Source organism: Pseudophryne corroboree, chromosome 10, assembly GCF_028390025.1.
Source record: "Pseudophryne corroboree isolate aPseCor3 chromosome 10, aPseCor3.hap2, whole genome shotgun sequence".
In the NCBI taxonomy this organism is placed as follows: Eukaryota; Metazoa; Chordata; class Amphibia; order Anura; family Myobatrachidae; genus Pseudophryne; species Pseudophryne corroboree.
The window spans coordinates 137993499-138016487 of NC_086453.1; the positions used below are offsets into that span (position 1 = coordinate 137993499).

The following is a 22989-nucleotide window of genomic DNA, read 5'->3' on the forward strand; positions in this document are numbered from 1 at the left end:
AAAAGCCGTGAGTAAAATTACTTTCTTCATAGTAAAGTTACTTGGCGCAGTCGCAGTGCGAACATTGCGCATGCGTACTAAGCGGATTTTCACTGCGATGCGATGAAAAATACCGAGCGAACAACTCGGAATGAGGGCCCTTGTTTCTGTGCAGAGCAAATACTGGCTGCTTTATTTTTACACTGCAATTTATATTCAGTTTGAACACACCGCACCCAAATCTAACTCTCTCTGCACCTGTTACATCCACCCCACTTGCAGTGTAGCATGGTTTTGCCCATTGGTGCATTTTTTGGGTTTGCTAACAACTCTGAATAACCCATAGAAAACCAATTTCCACATGAACTTGAATTAGTTACATTCTATAGTATCTCAATTCATTTTAGTAATATACAGTACCTAGACATTAATGTGCAGAGTTACCAGTTGTAATATCTTACTCAGGTCACCATATCTCCCAACTGTCCCGATTTCAGCGGGACAGTCCCGCTATTTCAGCGAGACAGTCCCGCTAATAATAATACATTTTGCAATATGAGGCTTTTTGCATATTAACTAACAATAATAAACAGTGGAGTTTTAGTTCAGGTTAACCCTGCGTTATGTTCCTTTAATATTGTGATTTGCCTGCAAAGTGTCAAGTGCACCCCTGTACCATTTATAGCACTATCACTAATATTGGGGGTCATTCTGACCCGATCGCTCACTGCAGTTTATCGCAGCGCAGCGATCGGGTCGGATCTGTGCATGCGCCGGCGCATGCTGGACGGCCGAAGGCCATTGTATTGTAGCGATCGACTCTGCCTGATTGACAGGCAGAGGCGGTCGCTTGGCGGGAGGGGGTTGGACGGTGGCGTTAAGCCGTCGTTTAGGGAGCGCGGTCCGGACAACGCAGGTGTGGCCATACCGTTGGGGGGGCAGGCCACGGCGGCTGCGTGACGTCACATGCAGCCGCTGAGACCCGGGCAGCGAGGAGGTTCTCCCGGCCAGCCGCAGGAGATGCACTGGCCGGGAGTTACTCCTGAAATGCAAAAGCATCGCTGCACGGCGATGTTTTTGCATTTCTGCAGGGTAGGGGGCCGGCACTGACATGCGGGGCGGACTAGCTCTGTGCTGGGCGTCCCCCCGCATGTCAGTGTGCCTGATCGTAGCTGTGCTAAATTTAGCACAGCTACGATCAACTCGGAATGATCCCCATTCTTCTATTTAGGCATACAGTTATATGTTTTAAACTACACAGCTAGGGGTTAACAATTCTGATGTACTTTACTAAATCTATTATAGTATTTTACTTACAAATACCATGAATGTTTCTGGATCTGTTCTAGCTGTAAGACAAAAAGTAAGAAATTGAGGTTCTTTCCTGCCAATAAAGAGCATTAAACAATAGATGCTTCTAACATAACATGGTATGCAGTGATAATAATACAATGAATTATATGATGCAGAATGAAGGTGGCAGAGTATACTGTATATATAAGAAGGGTTCTATGCCTTGGAGAGAGATAAGGAGAATGGAGTTAAAGTACCAACCCACCAGCTCCTGTCATTTTTCAAAACCAGCCTGTAACATGGCAGTTAGGAGCTGATTGGCTGGTACTTTATCTCTGTCCTCTTTATCACTCTCCAGTTTCCGGGGAGATGTACTAAGCACTGATGAGTGATAAAGTGGAGAGAGATAAAGTAACAACCAACCAGGTCCTAACTGCCATGTTACAGGCTATGTTTAAAAAATAACAAAAGCTGATTGGCTGGTACATTATCTTTCTTCACTTTACGACTCTCCAAAGCTTTGGGGCCTATATACTAAGCTCCATGGGCTTAGTATATAGCGCCCCCCCCCCCCCCCTCCCCCAGAGGAAATGTATCAAAAGGTTGGAGAGAGATAAAGTACCAACTAATCAGCTCCTAGGTGTCATTTTTCAAATACAGCCTGTACCATAGCAGTTAGAAGTTGATTGGTTGGTATTTTATCAAGCCCCACTTTATCTCTCTCCAAGCTTTGATAAATCTCCCTCAAAGCATTGTTAAGGCAACCTGTGGCTTTGCTGCAACTGTTAGTACTACTCCTCCCAGAATGCTAGAAGTTGTAGTAACCAGCTAAAGAGAGAAGAGTTACCTATTTGTCATCTACACTCTTCAGAAAAACTATATGTCTGACATTAATATTACATATATGTTAGAGTAGAATAAATTACTAACACTGAGGCGTTTCTCTGGTTCCACCTCGATCATGCCTCGTAGCAGGTTCTGACAGTCCGGAGGAATAAAATGCGGCATGTGAAATACACCGCGTTTCACCTTCTCTAGCAGCTGGCGCAAGTTATCATCATCAAAGGGCAATGCTCCCTGCAAAACAAGGATTGATGTTGGACAAACACAGCATAGGATATTATCAAATTAATAACAGAATACGCTGAAACAGGACACAGACATACAGTACATCATAAACGGCACCTGCCACATACACATAGTGGAGCTTATTATAGGATGGATATTGTACAGTATTTATTTGCGTGAGTTGAACATTTCTTTACTCCACATTAAAATTGTGTATGCATATGTCTGTATATTATAGAGTTTACGTATCATTGATGTACATCTCCTTATCCATGGAGAAGAGGGCAGTTGTTGGCAAAGTGCAGACATGTTCACAGAATTGCGACTTACAGTAATTAGACAACATTCATCTTTCTGGAAGTGTATATCCTGCAGGTGCTGGTGCAATGATACACAGTGAAGAAGATAACTATCAGCAGCATTAATATAGATGATTCTCACTGGCTCCTTGCATACTGACTCCTCAACGGATGGTACTTAAATCATTATCACCGTAGCCATAAAAAATGAAGTTGCGATCTCAATTGATGTTGGGTTTCAGGGGATGAAACACATTTGTTGGCAGGTGTTTTATTGTATATTTTTTTTTCCTTTTTTTTTATATTAATTATTCATTTTTAAATATTAATAAAATAAGAATTTACTTACCGATAATAAGATTTTACTTACCGATAAATCTATTTCTCGGAGTCCGTAGTGGATGCTGGGGTTCCTGAAAGGACCATGGGGAATAGCGGCTCCGCAGGAGACAGGGCACAAAAAGTAAAGCTTTTCCAGATCAGGTGGTGTGCACTGGCTCCTCCCCCTATGACCCTCCTCCAGACTCCAGTTAGGTACTGTGCCCGGACGAGCGTACACAATAAGGGAGGATTTTGAATCCCGGGTAAGACTCATACCAGCCACACCAATCACACCGTACAACTTGTGATCTAAACCCAGTTAACAGTATGATAACAGCGGAGCCTCTGAAAGATGGCTTCCTTCAACAATAACCCGAATTAGTTAACAATAACTATGTACAATTATTGCAGATAATCCGCACTTGGGATGGGCGCCCAGCATCCACTACGGACTCCGAGAAATAGATTTATCGGTAAGTAAAATCTTATTTTCTCTATCGTCCTAGTGGATGCTGGGGTTCCTGAAAGGACCATGGGGATTATACCAAAGCTCCCAAACGGGCGGGAGAGTGCGGATGACTCTGCAGCACCGAATGAGAGAACTCCAGGTCCTCCTTAGCCAGAGTATCAAATTTGTAAAATTTTACAAACGTGTTCTCCCCTGACCACGTAGCTGCTCGGCAAAGTTGTAATGCCGAGACCCCTCGGGCAGCCGCCCAAGATGAGCCCACCTTCCTTGTGGAGTGGGCCTTTACAGATTTAGGCTGTGGCAGGCCTGCCACAGAATGTGCAAGTTGGATTGTGCTACAGATCCAACGAGCAATCGTCTGCTTAGACGCAGGAGCACCCATCTTGTTGGGTGCATACAATATAAACAACGAGTCAGATTTTCTGACTCCAGCTGTCCTTGCAATATATATTTTTAATGCTCTGACAACGTCCAGTAACTTGGAGTCCTCCAAGTCACTTGTAGCCGCAGGCACTACAATAGGCTGGTTCAGATGAAATGCTGACACCACCTTAGGGAGAAAATGCGGACGAGTCCGCAGTTCTGCCCTGTCCGAATGGAAAATCAGATATGGGCTTTTGTAAGATAAAGCTGCCAGTTCTGACACTCTCCTGGCCGAAGCCAGGGCTAGAAGCACGGTCACTTTCCATGTGAGATATTTCAAATCCACCTTCTTTAGTGGTTCAAACCAATGAGGTTTTAGAAAGTCCAAAACCACATTGAGATCCCACGGTGCCACTGGAGGCACCACAGGAGGCTGTATATGTAGCACTCCCTTAACAAAGGTCTGGACTTCAGGGACTGAAGCCAATTCTTTTTGAAAGAAAATCGACAGGGCCGAAATTTGAACCTTAATAGATCCCAATTTGAGACCCATAGACAATCCTGATTGCAGGAAATGTAGGAATCGACCCAGTTGAAATTCCTCCGTCGGAGCACTCCGATCTTCGCACCACGCAACATATTTTCGCCAAATTCGGTGATAATGTTGCACGGTTACTTCCTTCCTTGCTTTAATCAAAGTAGGAATGACTTCTTCCGGCATGCCTTTTTCCTTTAGGATCCGGCGTTCAACCGCCATGCCGTCAAACGCAGCCGCGGTAAGTCTTGAAACAGACAGGGACCCTGCTGAAGCAAGTCCCTCCTTAGAGGTAGAGGCCACGGATCTTCCGTGATCATCTCTTGAAGTTCCGGGTACCAAGTCCTTCTTGGCCAATCCGGAACCACTAGTATCGTCCTTACGCCTCTTTGCCGTATAATTCTCAATACTTTTGGTATGAGAGGCAGAGGAGGAAACACATACACCGACTGGTACACCCAAGGCGTTACCAGCGCGTCCACAGCTATTGCCTGCGGATCTCTTGACCTGGCGCAATACCTGTCCAGTTTTTTGTTGAGGCGAGACGCCATCATGTCCACCATTGGTCTTTCCCAACGGGTTACCAGCGAGTGGAAGACTTCTGGATGAAGTCCCCACTCTCCCGGGTGAAGATCGTGTCTGCTGAGGAAGTCTGCTTCCCAGTTGTCCACTCCCGGGATGAACACTGCTGACAGTGCTATCACATGATTCTCTGCCCAGCGAAGAATCCTTGCAGCTTCTGCCATTGCACTCCTGCTTCTTGTGCCGCCCTGTCTGTTCACATGGGCGACTGCCGTGATGTTGTCCGACTGGATCAACACCGGTTTTCCCTGAAGCAGAGGTTCTGCCTGGCTTAGAGCATTGTATATTGCTCTTAGTTCCAGAATGTTTATGTGAAGAGACGTTTCCAGGCTCGTCCATACTCCCTGGAAGTTTCTTCCTTGTGTGACTGCTCCCCAGCCTCTCAGGCTGGCGTCCGTGGTCACCAGGATCCAATCCTGTATGCCGAATCTGCGGCCCTCCAATAGATGAGCACTCTGCAACCACCACAGAAGAGACACCCTTGTCCTTGGAGACAGGGTTATCCGCAGGTGCATCTGAAGATGCGACCCTGACCATTTGTCCAACAGATCCCTTTGGAAAATTCTTGCGTGGAATCTGCCGAATGGAATTGCTTCGTAAGAAGCCACCATTTTTCCCAGGACTCTTGTGCATTGATGTACAGACACCTTTCCTGGTTTTAGGAGGTTCCTGACAAGCTCGGATAACTCCTTGGCTTTTTCCTCCGGGAGAAAAACCTTTTTCTGAACCGTGTCCAGAATCATCCCTAGGAACAGCAGACGAGTTGTCGGCATTAACTGGGATTTTGGAATATTCAGAATCCACCCGTGCTGTTTTAGCACTTCTTGCGACAGTGCTAATCCCATCTCTAGCTGTTCTCTGGACCTTGCCCTTATTAGGAGATCGTCCAAGTATGGGATAATTAATATGCCTTTTCTTCGAAGAAGAATCATCATCTCGGCCATTACCTTTGTAAAGACCCGAGGTGCCGTGGACAATCCGAACGGCAGCGTCTGAAACTGATAGTGACAGTTTTGTACAACGAACCTGAGGTACCCCTGGTGTGAGGGGTAAATTGGAACGTGGAGATACGCATCCTTGATGTCCAAGGATACCATAAAGTCCCCCTCTTCCAGGTTCGCTATCACTGCTCTGAGTGACTCCATCTTGAACTTGAACTTCTTTATGTACAGGTTCAAGGACTTCAGATTTAGAATAGGTCTTACCGAGCCATCCGGCTTCGGTACCACAAAAAGAGTGGAATAATACCCCTTCCCTTGTTGTAGAAGAGGTACCTTGACTATCACCTGCTGAGAGTACAGCTTGTGAATGGCTTCCAAAACCGTCTCCCTTTCGGAGGGGGACGTTGGTAAAGCAGACTTCAGGAAACGGCGAGGTGGATCTGTCTCTAATTCCAACCTGTACCCCTGAGATATTATCTGCAGGATCCAGGGATCTACCTGCGAGTGAGCCCACTGCGCGCTGTAATTTTTGAGACGACCACCCACCGTCCCCGAGTCCGCTTGAGAAGCCCCAGCGTCATGCTGAGGCTTTTGTAGAAGCCGGGGAAGGCTTCTGTTCCTGGGAAGGAGCTGCCTGTTGCTGTCTCTTCCCTCGACCTCTGCCTCGTGGCAGATATGAATAGCCCTTTGCTCTCTTATTTTTAAAGGAACGAAAGGGCTGCGGTTGAAAAGTCGTTGCCTTTTTCTGTTGGGGAGTGACTTGAGGTAGAAAGGTGGATTTCCCGGCTGTAGCCGTGGCCACCAAATCTGATAGACCGACTCCAAATAACTCCTCCCCTTTATACGGCAAAACTTCCATATGTCGTTTTGAATCCGCATCGCCTGTCCACTGTCGCGTCCATAAAGCTCTTCTGGCCGAAATGGACATAGCACTTACCCGTGATGCCAGTGTGCAGATATCCCTCTGTGCATCACGCATATAAAGAAATGCATCCTTTATTTGTTCTAACGACAGTAAAATATTGTCCCTGTCCAGGGTATCAATATTTTCAATCAGGGACTCTGACCAAACTACCCCAGCACTGCACATCCAGGCAGTCGCTATAGCTGGTCGTAGTATAACACCTGCATGTGTGTATATACTTTTTTGGATATTTTCCATCCTCCTATCTGATGGATCTTTAAGTGCGGCCGTCTCAGGAGAGGGTAACGCCACTTGTTTAGATAAGCGTGTTAGCGCCTTGTCCACCCTAGGAGGTGTTTCCCAGCGCTCCCTAACCTCTGGCGGGAAAGGGTATAATGCCAATAATTTCTTTGAAATTATCAGCTTTTTATCAGGGGCAACCCACGCTTCATTACACACGTCATTTAATTCTTCTGATTCAGGAAAAACTATAGGTAGTTTTTTCACACCCCACATAATACCCTGTTTAGTGGTACCTGTAGTATCCGCTAAATGTAACGCCTCCTTCATTGCCAAAATCATATAACGTGTGGCCCTACTGGAAAATACGGTTGATTCGTCACCGTCACCACTGGAGTCAGTGCCTGTGTCTGGGTCTGTGTCGACCGACTGAGGCAAAGGGCGTTTCACAGCCCCTGACGGTGTTTGAGTCGCCTGGACAGGCACTAATTGATTGTCCGGCCGTCTCATGTCGTCAAACGACTGCTTTAGCGTGTTGACACTATCCCGTAGTTCCATAAATAAAGGCATCCATTCTGGTGTCGACTCCCTAGGGGGTGACATCCTCATATTTGGCAATTGCTCCGCCTCCACACCAATATCGTCCTCATACATGTCGACACACACGTACCGACACACAGCAGACACACAGGGAATGCTCCTAACGAAGACAGGACCCACTAGCCCTTTGGGGAGACAGAGGGAGAGTTTGCCAGCACACACCAAAAGCGCTATATATAACAGGGATAGCCTTATAATAAGTGCTCCCTTATAGCTGCTTTATATATATCAAAATATCGCCATAAATTTGCCCCCCCTCTCTGTTTTACCCTGTTTCTGTAGTGCAGTGCAGGGGAGAGACCTGGGAGCCGTCCTGACCAGCGGAGCTGTGAGAGGAAATGGCGCCGTGTGCTGAGGAGATAGGCCCCGCCCCTTTTCCGGCGGGCTCGTCTCCCGCTATTTAGTGAATCCAGGCAGGGGTTAAATATCTCCATATAGCCTCTGGGGGCTATATGTGAGGTATTTTTAGCCTTTATATAGGTTACATTTGCCTCCCAGGGCGCCCCCCCCCAGCGCCCTGCACCCTCAGTGACTGCGTGTGAAGTGTGCTGAGAGGAAAATGGCGCACAGCTGCAGTGCTGTGCGCTACCTTTAGAAGACTGCAGGAGTCTTCAGCCGCCGATTTTGGACCTCTTCTGACTTCAGCATCTGCAAGGGGGCCGGCGGCGCGGCTCCGGTGACCATCCAGGCTGTACCTGTGATCGTCCCTCTGGAGCTGATGTCCAGTAGCCAAGAAGCCAATCCATCCTGCACGCAGGTGAGTTCACTTCTTCTCCCCTCAGTCCCTCGTTGCAGTGATCCTGTTGCCAGCAGGACTCACTGTAAAATAAAAAACCTAAGCTAAACTTTTTCTAAGCAGCTCTTTAGGAGAGCCACCTAGATTGCACCCTTCTCGGCCGGGCACAAAAATCTAACTGGAGTCTGGAGGAGGGTCATAGGGGGAGGAGCCAGTGCACACCACCTGATCTGGAAAAGCTTTACTTTTTGTGCCCTGTCTCCTGCGGAGCCGCTATTCCCCATGGTCCTTTCAGGAACCCCAGCATCCACTAGGACGATAGAGAAAATTCTATTTCTCATAGTCCGTAGTGGATGCTGGGGACTCCGTAAGGACCATGGGGAATAGCGGCTCCGCAGGAGACTGGGCACAAAAGTAAAAGCTTTAGGACTACCTGGTGTGCACTGGCTCCTCCCCCTATGACCCTCCTCCAAGCCTCAGTTAGGATACTGTGCCCGGACGAGCGTACACAATAAGGAAGGATATTGAATCCCGGGTAAGACTCATACCAGCCACACCAATCACACCGTACAACCTGTGATCTGAACCCAGTTAACAGCATGATAACAGAGGAGCCTCTGAAAAGATGGCTCACAACAATAATAACCCGATTTTTGTAACAATAACTATGTACAAGTATTGCAGACAATCCGCACTTGGGATGGGCGCCCAGCATCCACTACGGACTATGAGAAATAGAATTATCGGTAAGTAAATTCTTATTTTCTCTAACGTCCTAAGTGGATGCTGGGGACTCCGTAAGGACCATGGGGATTATACCAAAGCTCCCAAACGGGCGGGAGAGTGCGGATGACTCTGCAGCACCGAATGAGAGAACTCCAGGTCCTCCTCAGCCAGGGTATCAAATTTGTAGAATTTAGCAAACGTGTTTGCCCCTGACCAAGTAGCTGCTCGGCAAAGTTGTAAAGCCGAGACCCCTCGGGCAGCCGCCCAAGATGAGCCCACCTTCCTTGTGGAATGGGCATTTACAGATTTTGGCTGTGGCAGGCCTGCCACAGAATGTGCAAGCTGAATTGTACTACAAATCCAGCGAGCAATAGTCTGCTTAGAAGCAGGAGCACCCAGCTTGTTGGGTGCATACAGGATAAATAGCGAGTCAGATTTTCTGACTCCAGCCGTCCTGGAAACATATATTTTCAGGGCCCTGACTACGTCCAGCAACTTGGAGTCCTCCAAGTCCCTAGTAGTCGCAGGGACCACAATAGGCTGGTTCAAGTGAAATGCTGAAACCACCTTAGGGAGAAATTGAGGACGAGTCCTCAATTCTGCCCTGTCCGTATGAAAAATTAGGTAGGGGCTTTTAATAAAGCCGCTAATTCTGAGACACGCCTGGCTGAAGCCAGGGCTAACAGCATTACCACCTTCCATGTGAGATATTTTAAGTCCACAGTGGAAAGTGGTTCAAACCAATGTGATTTTAGGAATCCCAAAACTACATTTAGATCCCAAGGTGCCACTGGAGGCACAAAAGGAGGTTGTATATGCAGTACCCCCTTGACAAACGTCTGTACTTCAGGAACTGAAGCCAGTTCTTTTTGGAAGAAAATCGACAGGGCCGAAATCTGAACCTTAATGGACCCTAATTTTAGGCCCATAGACAGTCCTGTTTGTAGGAAATGCAGGAAACGACCCAGTTGAAATTCCTCTGTAGGGGCCTTCCTGGCCTCGCACCACGCAACATATTTACGCCAAATACGGTGATAATGTTGTACGGTTACATCCTTCCTGGCTTTGATCAGGGTAGGGATGACTTCATCCGGAATGCCTTTTTCCTTCAGGATCCGGCGTTCAACCGCCATGCCGTCAAACGCAGCCGCGGTAAGTCTTGGAAGAGACAGGGTCCCTGCTGGAGCAGGTCCTTTCTTAGAGGTAGAGGCCACGGGTCCTCTGTGAGCATCTCTTGAAGTTCCGGGTACCAAGTCCTTCTTGGCCAATCCGGAGCCACGAGTATAGTCCTTACTCCTCTCCTTCTTATGATCCTCAGTACCTTGGGTATGAGAGGCAGAGGAGGGAACACATACACTGACTGGTACACCCATGGTGTTACCAGAGCGTCCACAGCTATTGCCTGAGTGTCCCTTGACCTGGCGCAATATCTGTCTAGTTTTTTGTTGAGGCGGGACGCCATCATGTCCACCTTTGGTTTTTCCCAACGGTTCACAATCATGTGGAAGACTTCTGGGTGAAGTCCCCACTCCCCCGGGTGGAGGTCGTGTCTGCTGAGGAAGTCTGCTTCCCAGTTGTCCACACCCGGAATTAACACTGCTGACAGTGCTATCACATGATTTTCTGCCCAGCGAAGAATCCTTGCAACTTCTGTCATTGCCCTCCTGCTTCTTGTGCCGCCCTGTCTGTTTACGTGGGCGACTGCCGTGATGTTGTCCGACTGGATCAGCACCGGCTGACCTTGAAGCAGAAGGTCTTGCTAGGCTCAGAGCATTGTAGATGGCTCTTAGCTCCAGGATATTTATGTGAAGTGATGTCTCCAGGGTTGACCACAAGCCCTGGAAATTTCTTCCCTGTGTGACTGCTCCCCAGCCTCTCAGGCTGGCATCCGTGGTCACCAGGACCCAGTCCTGAATGCCGAATCTGCGGCCCTCTAGAAGATGAGCACTCTGCAACCACCACAGGAGAGACACCCTTGTCCTTGGAGACAGGGTTATCCGCTGATGCATCTGAAGATGCGATCCGGACCATTTGTCCAGCAGATCCCACTGAAAAGTTCTTGCGTGGAATCTGCCGAATGGAATCGCTTCGTAAGAAGCCACCATTTTTCCCAGGACCCTTGTGCATTGATGCACTGACACTTGGCCTGGTTTTAGGAGGTTCCTGACTAGCTCGGATAACTCCCTGGCTTTCTCCTCCGGGAGAAACACCTTTTTCTGGACTGTGTCCAGAATCATCCCTAGGAACAGCAGACGCGTCGTCGGAATCAGCTGCGATTTTGGAATATTTAGAATCCACCCGTGCTGTCGTAGCACTACTTGAGATAGTGCTACTCCGACCTCTAACTGTTCCCTGGACCTTGCCCTTATCAGGAGATCGTCCAAGTAAGGGATAATTAAGACGCCTTTTCTTCGAAGAAGAATCATCATTTCGGCCATTACCTTGGTAAAGACCCGGGGTGCCGTGGACAATCCAAACGGCAGCGTCTGAAACTGATAGTGACAGTTCTGTACCACAAACCTGAGGTACCCTTGGTGAGAAGGGCAAATTGGGACATGGAGGTAAGCATCCTTGATGTCCAGAGACACCATATAGTCCCCTTCTTCCAGGTTCGCTATCACTGCTCTGAGTGACTCCATCTTGAATTTGTAAGTGTTCAAGGATTTCAGATTTAAAATAGGTCTCACCGAGCCGTCCGGCTTCGGTACCACAAACAGCGTGGAATAATACCCCTTTCCCTGTTGTAGGAGGGGTACCTTGATTATCACCTGCTGGGAATACAGCTTGTGAATGGCTTCCAATACCGCCTCCCTGTCGGAGGGAGACGTTGGTAAAGCAGACTTCAGGAACCGGCGAGGGGGAGACGTCTCGAATTCCAATTTGTACCCCTGAGATACTACCTGCAGGATCCAGGGGTCCACTTGCGAGTGAGCCCACTGCGCGCTGAAATTCTTGAGACGACCCCCCACCGTACCTGAGTCCACTTGTAAGGCCCCAGCGTCATGCTGAGGACTTGGCAGAAGCGGGGGAGGGCTTCTGTTCCTGGGAAGAGGCTGCCTGCTGCAGTCTTTTTCCCCTTCCTCTGCCCCGGGGCAGATATGAGTGGCCTTTTGCCCGCTTGCCCTTATGGGGACGAAAGGATTGAGCCTGAAAAGACGGTGTCTTTTTCTGCTGAGAGGTGACCTGGGGTAAAAAGGTGGATTTCCCAGCCGTTGCCGTGGCCACCAGGTCCGATAGACCGACCCCAAATAACTCCTCCCCTTTATCCGGCAATACTTCCATATGCCGTTTGGAATCCGCATCACCTGACCACTGTCGCGTCCATAACCCTCTTCTGGCAGAAATGGACAGCGCACTTACTCTTGATGCCAGAGTGCAAATATCCCTCTGTGCATCTCGCATATATAGAAATGCATCCTTTAAATGCTCTATAGTCAATAATATACTGTCCCTGTCCAGGGTATCAATATTTTCAGTCAGGGAATCCGACCAAGCCACCCCAGCACTGCACATCCAGGCTGAGGCGATTGCTGGTCTCAGTATAACACCAGTATGTGTGTATATACTTTTTAGGATATTTTCCAGCTTTCTATCAGCTGGCTCCTTGAGGGCGGCCGTATCCGGAGACGGTAACGCCACTTGTTTTGATAAGCGTGTGAGCGCCTTATCTACCCTAGGGGGTGTTTCCCAACGCGCCCTAACCTCTGGCGGGAAAGGGTATAATGCCAATAATTTTTTAGAAATTAGCAGTTTTTTATCGGGGGAAACCCACGCTTCATCACACACCTCATTTAATTCATCTGATTCAGGAAAAACTACGGGTAGTTTTTTCACACCCCACATAATACCCTTTTTTTGTGGTACTTGTAGTATCAGAAATGTACAAAACCTCCTTCATTGCCGTGATCATGTAACGTGTGGCCCTACTGGAAAATACGTTTGTTTCCTCACCGTCGACACTGGAGTCAGTGTCCGTGTCTGGGTCTGTGTCGACCATCTGAGGTAACGGGCGCTTTAGAGCCCCTGACGGTGTTTGAGACGCCTGGACAGGTATTAACTGTTTTTCCGGCTGTCTCATGTCGTCAACAGTCTTTTGTAAAGTGCTGACGCTATCACGTAATTCCTTCCATACGACCATCCAGTCAGGTGTCGACTCCCTAGGGGGTGACATCACTATTACAGGCAATTGCTCCGCCTCCATACCATTTTCCTCCTCATACATGTCGACACAACGTACCGACACACAGCATACACACAGGGAATGCTCTGATAGAGGACAGGACCCCACTAGCCCTTTGGGGAGACAGAGGGAGAGTTTGCCAGCACACACCAGAGCGCTATATATATATACAGGGATAACCTTATATAAGTGTTTTTCCCTTATATAGCTGCTGTATTATTAATCTGCCAAATTTAGTGCCCCCCCTCTCTTGTTTTACCCTGTTTCTGTAGTGCAGGACTGCAGGGGAGAGTCAGGGAGCTTCCCTCCAACGGAGCTGTGAGGGAAAATGGCGCTTGTGTGCTGAGGAGATAGGCTCCGCCCCCTTCTCGGCGGCCTTTCTCCCGCTTTTTTAAGGAAAAACTGGCAGGGGTTAAATGCATCCATATAGCCCAGGAGCTATATGTGATGTATTTTTAGCCATCTAAGGTGTTTTTATTGCGTCTCAGGGCGCCCCCCCCCCCAGCGCCCTGCACCCTCAGTGACCGGAGTGTGAAGTGTGCTGAGAGCAATGGCGCACAGCTGCGGTGCTGTGCGCTACCTTATTGAAGACAGGACGTCTTCTGCCGCCGATTTCCCGGACCTCTTCAGTCTTCTGGCTCTGTAAGGGGGCCGGCGGCGCGGCTCTGGGACCCATCCATGGCTGGGCCTGTGATCGTCCCTCTGGAGCTAATGTCCAGTAGCCTAAGAAGCCCAATCCACTCTGCACGCAGGTGAGTTCGCTTCTTCTCCCCTTAGTCCCTCGGTGCAGTGAGCCTGTTGCCAGCAGGTCTCACTGAAAATAAAAAACCTAAAACTAAACTTTTCACTAAGCAGCTCAGGAGAGCCACCTAGTGTGCACCCTTCTCGTTCGGGCACAAAAATCTAACTGAGGCTTGGAGGAGGGTCATAGGGGGAGGAGCCAGTGCACACCAGGTAGTCCTAAAGCTTTTACTTTTGTGCCCAGTCTCCTGCGGAGCCGCTATTCCCCATGGTCCTTACGGAGTCCCCAGCATCCACTTAGGACGTTAGAGAAATGTGTGTTGTGGCCCTGGAAGTACAACATTGATCAAAATCAACCTTTAGTAAATGTACCCCTTATAGTCTATATTCTTCACCACATATATACAGTATACTAGGCTCCATTTTGTCACAAGTGTCACAAGCATATTAACCTACACTCTACCAGTATGTTTTTGGACAGTCCAGTACAGTGTGTTTGTGGACCTTGGAAGAAAACCAAGCACTCAGTGGAGAACAGCAAAAAAAACAGGGATAAAATACAAACTTTACACAGATAAGACCCTGGTTGGAGTTGAACCCATTAACCCAATGCTGTAAGGCAGCTATGCAATAAGATACTCAGTTTGTGCCCTGAAACTACAGTATAGGTATCTATGAAAATGTAGCCTAAATGACGTTCATAGTTCCTACATCACCATGCATATTGGTTCAGCCCAACAAATAGTTACACCATTACGTGTGAGCAACAAGTATAGTAATCTCTTACCACAACTTCTGGTAACCTAGGTGCATTAAGAGTCTAAATTTTAGTCAGATATGAGTTTTAAAACATTGCAAAAACAAGGACTATCCGATGAACCCAAGACAGCTAGTATACTGTAGCAAGCAACTTACGGACACAGCCTTCATATAATTGTGAGAGAGATGGATTGCTTTTGGACTATAAAACAGATGTTGGGGGAATATTTAGGGCAGTTGAGGAACCTGCTTCACAGCTATTGATTACTGAAGAATGATTGGTATTCCACAGATGTTGTATACTTCCAGCTAAGACTCACACATTCTAGGTAAACCTACGAGTTAATATAGTTAACTTAATTACAACCCCAAATGAATCTAATTTATCGCGAATCAAGCAGAGCAGTCCAATAAATAATGGTGCCCTTGAGAATTTGTTTAGAATTCCAGTCATGGACAACAGGCCTACGGCTGACAGAGCTCCTGTACTATAGAGAGAGATGATCAGCGCTGAAGGTGACCATTAGAGGTTCCATTATATGTAAGTATGGGGACCTTTCTAAAGATAAAACATTGGTGAAAGCTTATGGATCCTGGCTCGTGAAACGAGTGGGGGCCATCTTGTTCCAGATCAGTAGAGTAGGAGGGTGAGTCCGGTTGTCACTGGTGCTTTTTCCACTGGTGAATATAATTACTTGCACATACTTTCATAGCACCTAGCATGTAAGCTCTTGGGAACAGGACCATTTCTGAAGCAGTGGTCACTATATAATTACGTAAACTGCAAGATGTAATCATTATAATAAGAATTTACTTACCGATAATTCTATTTCTCGGAGTCCGTAGTGGATGCTGGGGTTCCTGAAAGGACCATGGGGAATAGCGGCTCCGCAGGAGACAGGGCACAAAAAAGTAAAGCTTTACTAGGTCAGGTGGTGTGCACTGGCTCCTCCCCCTATGACCCTCCTCCAGACTCCAGTTAGGTACTGTGCCCGGACGAGCATACACAATAAGGGAGGCATTTTGAATCCCGGGTAAGACTCATACCAGCCACACCAATCACACCGTACAACTTGTGATCTAAACCCAGTTAACAGTATGACAACAGAAAGGGCCTCTTAAAGATGGCTCCTTAACAATAACCCGAATTAGTTAACAATAACTATGTACAAGTATTGCAGATAATCCGCACTTGGGATGGGCGCCCAGCATCCACTACGGACTCCGAGAAATAGAATTATCGGTAAGTAAATTCTTATTTTCTCTATCGTCCTAAGTGGATGCTGGGGTTCCTGAAAGGACCATGGGGATTATACCAAAGCTCCCCAAACGGGCGGGAGAGTGCGGATGACTCTGCAGCACCGAATGAGAGAACTCCAGGTCCTCCTTTGCCAGGGTATCAAATTTGTAAAATTTTACAAACGTGTTCTCCCCCGACCACGTAGCTGCTCGGCAGAGTTGTAATGCCGAGACCCCTCGGGCAGCCGCCCAAGATGAGCCCACCTTCCTTGTGGAGTGGGCTTTTACAGTTTTAGGCTGTGGCAGGCCTGCCACAGAATGTGCAAGTTGAATTGTGTTACAAATCCAACGAGCAATCGACTGCTTAGAAGCAGGTGCGCCCAACTTGTTGGGTGCATACAATATAAACAGCGAGTCAGATTTTCTGACTCCAGCCGTCCTTGCAATGTATATTTTTAAGGCTCTGACAACGTCCAACAACTTGGAGTCCTCCAAGTCGCTAGTGGCCGCAGGCACCACAATAGGTTGGTTCAGATGAAATGCTGATACCACTTTAGGGAGAAAATGCGGACGAGTCCGCAGTTCTGCCCTATCCGAATGGAAGATTAGATAAGGACTTTTATAAGATAAAGCCGCCAATTCAGATACTCTCCTGGCAGAGGCCAGGGCTAGTAACATAGTCACTTTCAATGTGAGATATTTCAAATCCACCTTTTTCAATGGTTCAAACCAATGGGATTTGAGGAAATCTAAAACTACATTTAGATCCCACGGTGCCACCGGAGGCACCACAGGAGGCTGTATATGCAGTACTCCCTTGACAAAAGTCTGGACCTCAGGGACAGAGGCCAATTCTTTTTGGAAGAATATTGACAGGGCCGAAATTTGAACCTTAATGGATCCCAATTTGAGACCCATAGATAATCCTGATTGCAGGAAATGTAGGAAACGACCCAGTTGGAATTCCTCCGTCGGAACCCTCCGATCCTCGCACCACGCTACATATTTTCGCCAAATGCGGTGATAATGTTTCACGGTGACTTCCTTCCGTGCCTTAATCAAGGTAGGAATGACTTCTTCTGGAATGCCTTTCCCTTTTAGGATCTGGCGTTCAACCGCCATGCCGTCAAACGCAGCCGCGGTAAGTCTTGAAAAAGACAGGGACCCTGCTGTAGCAGGTCCCTTCTCAGAGGTAGAGGCCACGGTTCGTCCGTGAGCATCTCTTGAAGTTCCGGATACCAAGTCCTTCTCGGCCAATCCGGAACCACTAGTATTGTTCTTACTCTTCTTTGCCGTATGATCTTCAATACCTTTGGTATGAGCGGCAGAGGAGGAAACACATACACTGACTGGTACACCCAAGGAGTTACCAGTGCGTCCACAGCTATTGCCTGTGGATCTCTTGACCTGGCGCAATATTTGTCCAGTTTCTTGTTGAGGCGAGACGCCATCATGTCTACAATTGGTCTTTCCCAACGGTCTATTAACATGTTGAAGACTTCTGGATGTAGACCCCACTCTCCCGGATGAAGATCGTGTCTGCTGAGGAAGTCTGCTTCCCAGTTGTCCACGCCCGGGATGAACACTGCTGACAGTGCTATCACGTGATTCTCCGCCCAGCGAAGAATCTTGGCAGCTTCTGCCATTGCACTCCTGCTTCTTGTGCCGCCCTGCCTGTTTACATGGGCGACCGCCGTGATGTTGTCCGACTGAATCAACACCGGCTTTCCTTGCAGGAGAAGTTCCGCCTGGCTTAGAGCATTGTAGATTGCTCTTAGTTCCAGAATGTTTATGTGAAGAGACTTTTCCAGACTCGTCCATACTCCCTGGAAGTTTCTTCCTTGTGTGACTGCTCCCCAGCCTCTCAGGCTGGCGTCCGTGGTCACCAGGATCCAATCCTGAATGCCGAATCTGCGGCCTTCTAATAGGTGAGCCTTCTGCAACCACCACAGAAGTGACACCCTTGTCTTTGGTGACAGGGTTATTCGCAGGTGCATCTGCAGATGCGACCCTGACCATTTGTCCAACAGATCCCTTTGGAATATTCTTGCATGGAATCTGCCGAATGGAATTGCTTCGTAAGAAGCCACCATTTTTCCCAGGACTCTTGTGCATTGATGTACTGACACTTTTCCTGGTTTTAGGAGGTTCCTGACCAGATCGGATAACTCCTTGGCTTTTTCCTCTGGAAGGAAAACCTTTTTCTGAACCGTGTCCAGAATCATTCCTAGGAACAGCAGACGAGTTGTCGGGATTAAATGGGATTTTGGAATATTCAGAATCCACCCGTGTTGTCTTAGCACCTCTTGAGATAGTGCTAAAGCTGTCTCCAGCTGTTCTCTGGACCTTGCCCTTATTAGGAGATCGTCCAAGTATGGGATAACTAATACGCCTTTTCTTCGAAGAAGAATCATCATCTCGGCCATTACCTTGGTAAAGACCCGAGGCGCCGTGGACAATCCGAACGGCAGCGTCTGAAACTGATAGTGACAGTTTTGAACAATGAACCTGAGGTACCCCTGGTGTGCGGGGTAAATCGGAACGTGTAGATACGCATCCTTGATGTCCAAGGATACCATAAAGTCCCCTTCTTCCAGGTTCGCTATCACTGCTCTGAGTGACTCCATCTTGAACTTGAACTTTTTTATGTAGAGGTTCAAGGACTTCAGATTTAGAATAGGCCTTACCGAGCCATCCGGCTTCGGTACCACAAATAGAGTGGAATAATACCCCTTTCCTTGTTGTAATAGGGGTACTTTGACTATCACCTGCTGAGCGTACAGCTTGTGAATGGCTTCCAACACCCTCTCCCTTTCGGAAGAGACGGTTGGTAAGGCAGACTTCAGGAAACGATGAGGAGGATCCGTCTCTAATTCCAACCTGTACCCCTGAGATATTATCTGCAGGATCCAGGGGTCTACCTGCGAGTGAGCCCACTGCGCGCTGTAATTTTTGAGACGGCCCCCCACTGTCCCCGAGTCCGCTTGAGAGGCCCCAGCGTCATGCTGAGGTTTTTGCAGGAGCCGGGGAGGGCTTCTGTTCCTGGGAAGGAGCTGCCTGTTGGTGTCTCTTCCCTCTTCCTCTGCCTCGTGGCAGGTACGACAAGCCCTTTGCTCTCTTATTTTTGTAGGAGCGAAAAGGCTGCGGTTGAAAGGTCGGTGCCTTTCTCTGTTGGGGAGTGACTTGAGGTAAAAAAGTGGATTTCCCGGCAGTAGCCGTGGCCACCAAGTCTGATAGACCAACTCCAAATAACTCCTCCCCTTTATACGGCAAAACCTCCATGTGACGTTTTGAATCCGCATCGGCTGTCCACTGTCGTGTCCATAAGGCTCTTCTGGCTGAAATGGACATAGCACTCACCCGAGATGCCAGTGTGCAAATATCCCTCTGTGCATCACGCATATAGATAAATGCATCCTTTATTTGTTCTAACGACAGTAAAACATTGTCCCTATCTAGGGTATCAATATTTTCAATCAGGGATTCTGACCAAACTACTCCAGCACTGCACATCCAGGCAGTTGCTATAGCTGGTCGTAGTATAACACCTGCATGTGTGTATATATTCTTTTGAATAACTTCCATCTTTCTATCTGATGGATCCTTAAGTGCGGCCGTCTCAGGAGAGGGTAACGCCACTTGTTTGGATAAGCGTGTGAGCGCCTTGTCCACCTTAGGGGGTGTTTCCCAGCGCGCCCTAACCTCTGGCGGGAAAGGGTATAATGCCAATAACTTTTTTGAAATTATCAACTTTTTATCAGGAGCAACCCACGCTTCATCACACACGTCATTTAATTCTTCTGATTCAGGAAAAACTGTTTGTAGTTTTTTCACACCATACATAATACCCTGTTTTACGGTATCTGTAGTATCAGCTAAATGTAACGTCTCCTTCATTGCCAAAATCATATAACGTGTGGCCCTACTGGAAAATACGTTTGAATTTCTACCGTCGTCACTGGAATCAGTGCCCGTGTCTGGGTCTGTGTCGACCGACTGAGGCAAAGGGCGTTTTACAGCCCCTGACGGTGTTTGAGGCGCCTGGACAGGCATTAATTGATTGTCCGGCCGCCTCATGTCCTCAACTGACTGTTTAAGGGAAGATAAACCATCACGTAATTCCACAAATAAAGGCATCCATTCTGGTGTCGACCCCCTGGGGGGTGACATCTGCATATTTGGCAATTGCTCCGCCTCCACACCAATATCGTCCTCATACATGTCGACACCACGTACCGACACACACCGCAAACTCACAGGGAATGCTCTAATGAAGACAGGACCCACTAGCCCTTTTGGGGAGACAGAGGGAGAGTCTGCCAGCACACACCACAAAGCGCTATATATACAAGGGATATCCTTATATTAAGTGCTCCCTTATAGCTGCTTTAATATATATATATATAGCCATTAATGTGCCCCCCCTCTCTGTTTTACCCTGTTTCTGTAGTGCAGTGCAGGGGAGAGACCTGGGAGCCGTTCTGACCAGCGGAGCTGTGACAGAAAATGGCGCCGTGTGCTGAGGAGATAGGCCCCGCCCCTTTTTCGGCGGGTTCTTCTCCCGCTATTTTTCCAGTCAGGCAGGGGTTAAATATCTCCATATAGCCCCTATGGGCTATATGTGAGGTATTTTTAGCCTTGTATAAGGTTTATATTTGCCTCTCAGAGCGCCCCCCCCCAGCGCTCTGCACCCTCAGTGACTGCCCAGTGAAGTGTGCTGAGAGGAAAATGGCGCACAGCTGCAGTGCTGTGCGCTACCTTATGAAGACTGAGGAGTCTTCAGCCGCCGGTTTCCGGACCTCTTCACGCTTCAGCATCTGCAAGGGGGTCGGCGGCGCGGCTCCGGGACCGGACTCCACGGCTGGGCCTGTGTTCGATCCCTCTGGAGCTAATGGTGTCCAGTAGCCAAGCAGCAAATCCACTCTGCATGCAGGTGAGTTTACTACTTTCCCCCTAAGTCCCACGTTGCAGTGATCCTGTTGCCAGCAGGACTCACTGTAAAGAAAAAAACCTAAACTAAACTTTCTCTAAGCAGCTCTTTAGGAGAGCCACCTAGATTGCACCCTTCTCGTTCGGGCACAAAATCTAACTGGAGTCTGGAGGAGGGTCATAGGGGGAGGAGCCAGTGCACACCACCTGACCTAGTAAAGCTTTACTTTTTTGTGCCCTGTCTCCTGCGGAGCCGCTATTCCCCATGGTCCTTTCAGGAACCCCAGCATCCACTTAGGACGATAGAGAAATTTATATTTATTTTGTTAACGTGTCAAACTGTCACATGTTATCACCTTTGAACTTCTGCGATTTTGCATTCTCTTTCATCACCTTTGTATGGGGCTATGGAACCCTTGTCATATATAATAGATAATACAATGCAAGAGGACATGCATAAGACAAATAAATGCAAGTCATCTGAAGGTGAAACATTTACTTACATTCACATATAATTCCCTACTTTGAAATTAAGTCAATGGAAGATTTATCTACACGATCATTGCAATGTAAAGTACTTATGTATAAACAAAGCATTTTCTATGCTCTCTATTACAGGGAAATGTCTTACCACGAGAAGTGCAAACAGGATCACTCCGCAGCTCCACACGTCAGCTCTGCGCCCATCATACTTTTCCCCCTATAAAGAAAGAATAAATAAATCCTCATTCTGATTTCTGGTAAGATAGAGTTACGCTACATCTGAGCACTGCAACAGTAACTGCTGGATACTGTAGATATAGACTTATACACTAATGATTAAAACATTATGGTGGATATTTACTAAGCAGTGATAAGAGCGGAGAAGTGAGCCTGTGGAGAAGTTGCCCATGGCAATCAATCAGCACTGAATTAAAATCTATAATTTGCATACTATAAAATTATACAGAGCTGCTGATTGGTTGATGGAGCAACTTCTGGCTCACTTCTCCACTCATCACTGCTTAGTAAATGTCCCCCTAAATCACTTGATTACACTATCTATATGTCTATATTTTTGTTTATCTATGCACGAGGAGGTAATCCCCCTCTCTGTAATGTCTTTGGTTGCCGGGTACCCGTGATAACTATTTCAAGATCATTCTTGCAGCATTAATTTAAAAGTGCGATAAAGCCTTGTTAAGTTATTGTTATGGATCCATTTCTACTGGATAGGGGAAATAACTAAGCAATGGCCAATCAGCATCACTCATAGACTGCAACTGATAACGCGTGATAGAAAGTGATTGATAGTGAATTATTAGTAACTAACACTTGAGTTAGAATTTAATTTAAAACATTAAGCACTGAGATACTGTATATTATTTCTAAACACAAGGGGCCAGATGCCAAGTGGGGAGTTTGCAAGCTTGCATGCGTGGCATCCCTTAGTACTCTCCAGGGAAGTAGACCTATACAAGCTTGTGCGACTCTGCCACTTCCACTCCCACCAGCAGCTGGAGTGGAGAGGCAGTCTGGGGAGGGAAGGGGAGCTGTAAGGTAGGCTGCGTATGGTAAAGACGCTACACATAGGGGTTATTCAGTCCTTAGCAATTTTTCCTACATTAGCAAAGACTGCTAAGAATAAATCGCATTGTAGATTCAGGAAATAGAGGATGACCCCTTTAGCTCGGCCGCCATGTTTCTCATCACAGGCGACATCATCAGGCAGCCCCGAAAACGGCCATGACATACCTGCGTTTCCTGCGCAACTCCCCCTAATGCTGCATCGCGCCGAACGCCCGCTGCTTGTCAATCATTATACGATTGCATAATGAAAGTTTGCGCATGTGCGATGGATGCGCTGCTGAAAAGCAGCCATCTGCTTTTTGAGCAAAATAGCCGCCATAGACGTGTTTTAGGAGGTGTATATTTTGCACCTTACCTGCTGATGATGCAGCATTGGAAGTGTACTGGAAAACAGTTATGCTCTGCATATGTGCAGAAATATATATATATATATATATTTTATTTATTTTTTTACACCCATTTTGCAAACAACTCTGTGTCATCCCAAAGATAATCAAAACTCAGCATTACCTTGAC

At 47.5% G+C, this 22989-nt stretch overlaps 1 protein-coding gene across 7 annotated transcripts in view; it reads right to left on the reverse strand.

Annotated features, from left to right (window-relative positions):
- Positions 1–22989, reverse strand: part of BRSK1 (BR serine/threonine kinase 1) — a 662917-nt gene that overhangs the window by 109644 nt on the left and 530284 nt on the right. For 6 of the 7 annotated variants that reach the window (XM_063942812.1, XM_063942813.1, XM_063942807.1 and 3 more), the window contains 3 exons: positions 21536–21604; positions 2203–2349; positions 1297–1328 (listed from right to left, as the gene is read on the reverse strand). In XM_063942812.1, the coding sequence (XP_063798882.1) occupies positions 1297–1328; positions 2203–2349; positions 21536–21604 (248 nt within the window). The remainder of the gene's footprint in view (positions 1–1296; positions 1329–2202; positions 2350–21535; positions 21605–22989) is intronic. The other variant, XM_063942809.1, reaches the window with a different exon arrangement.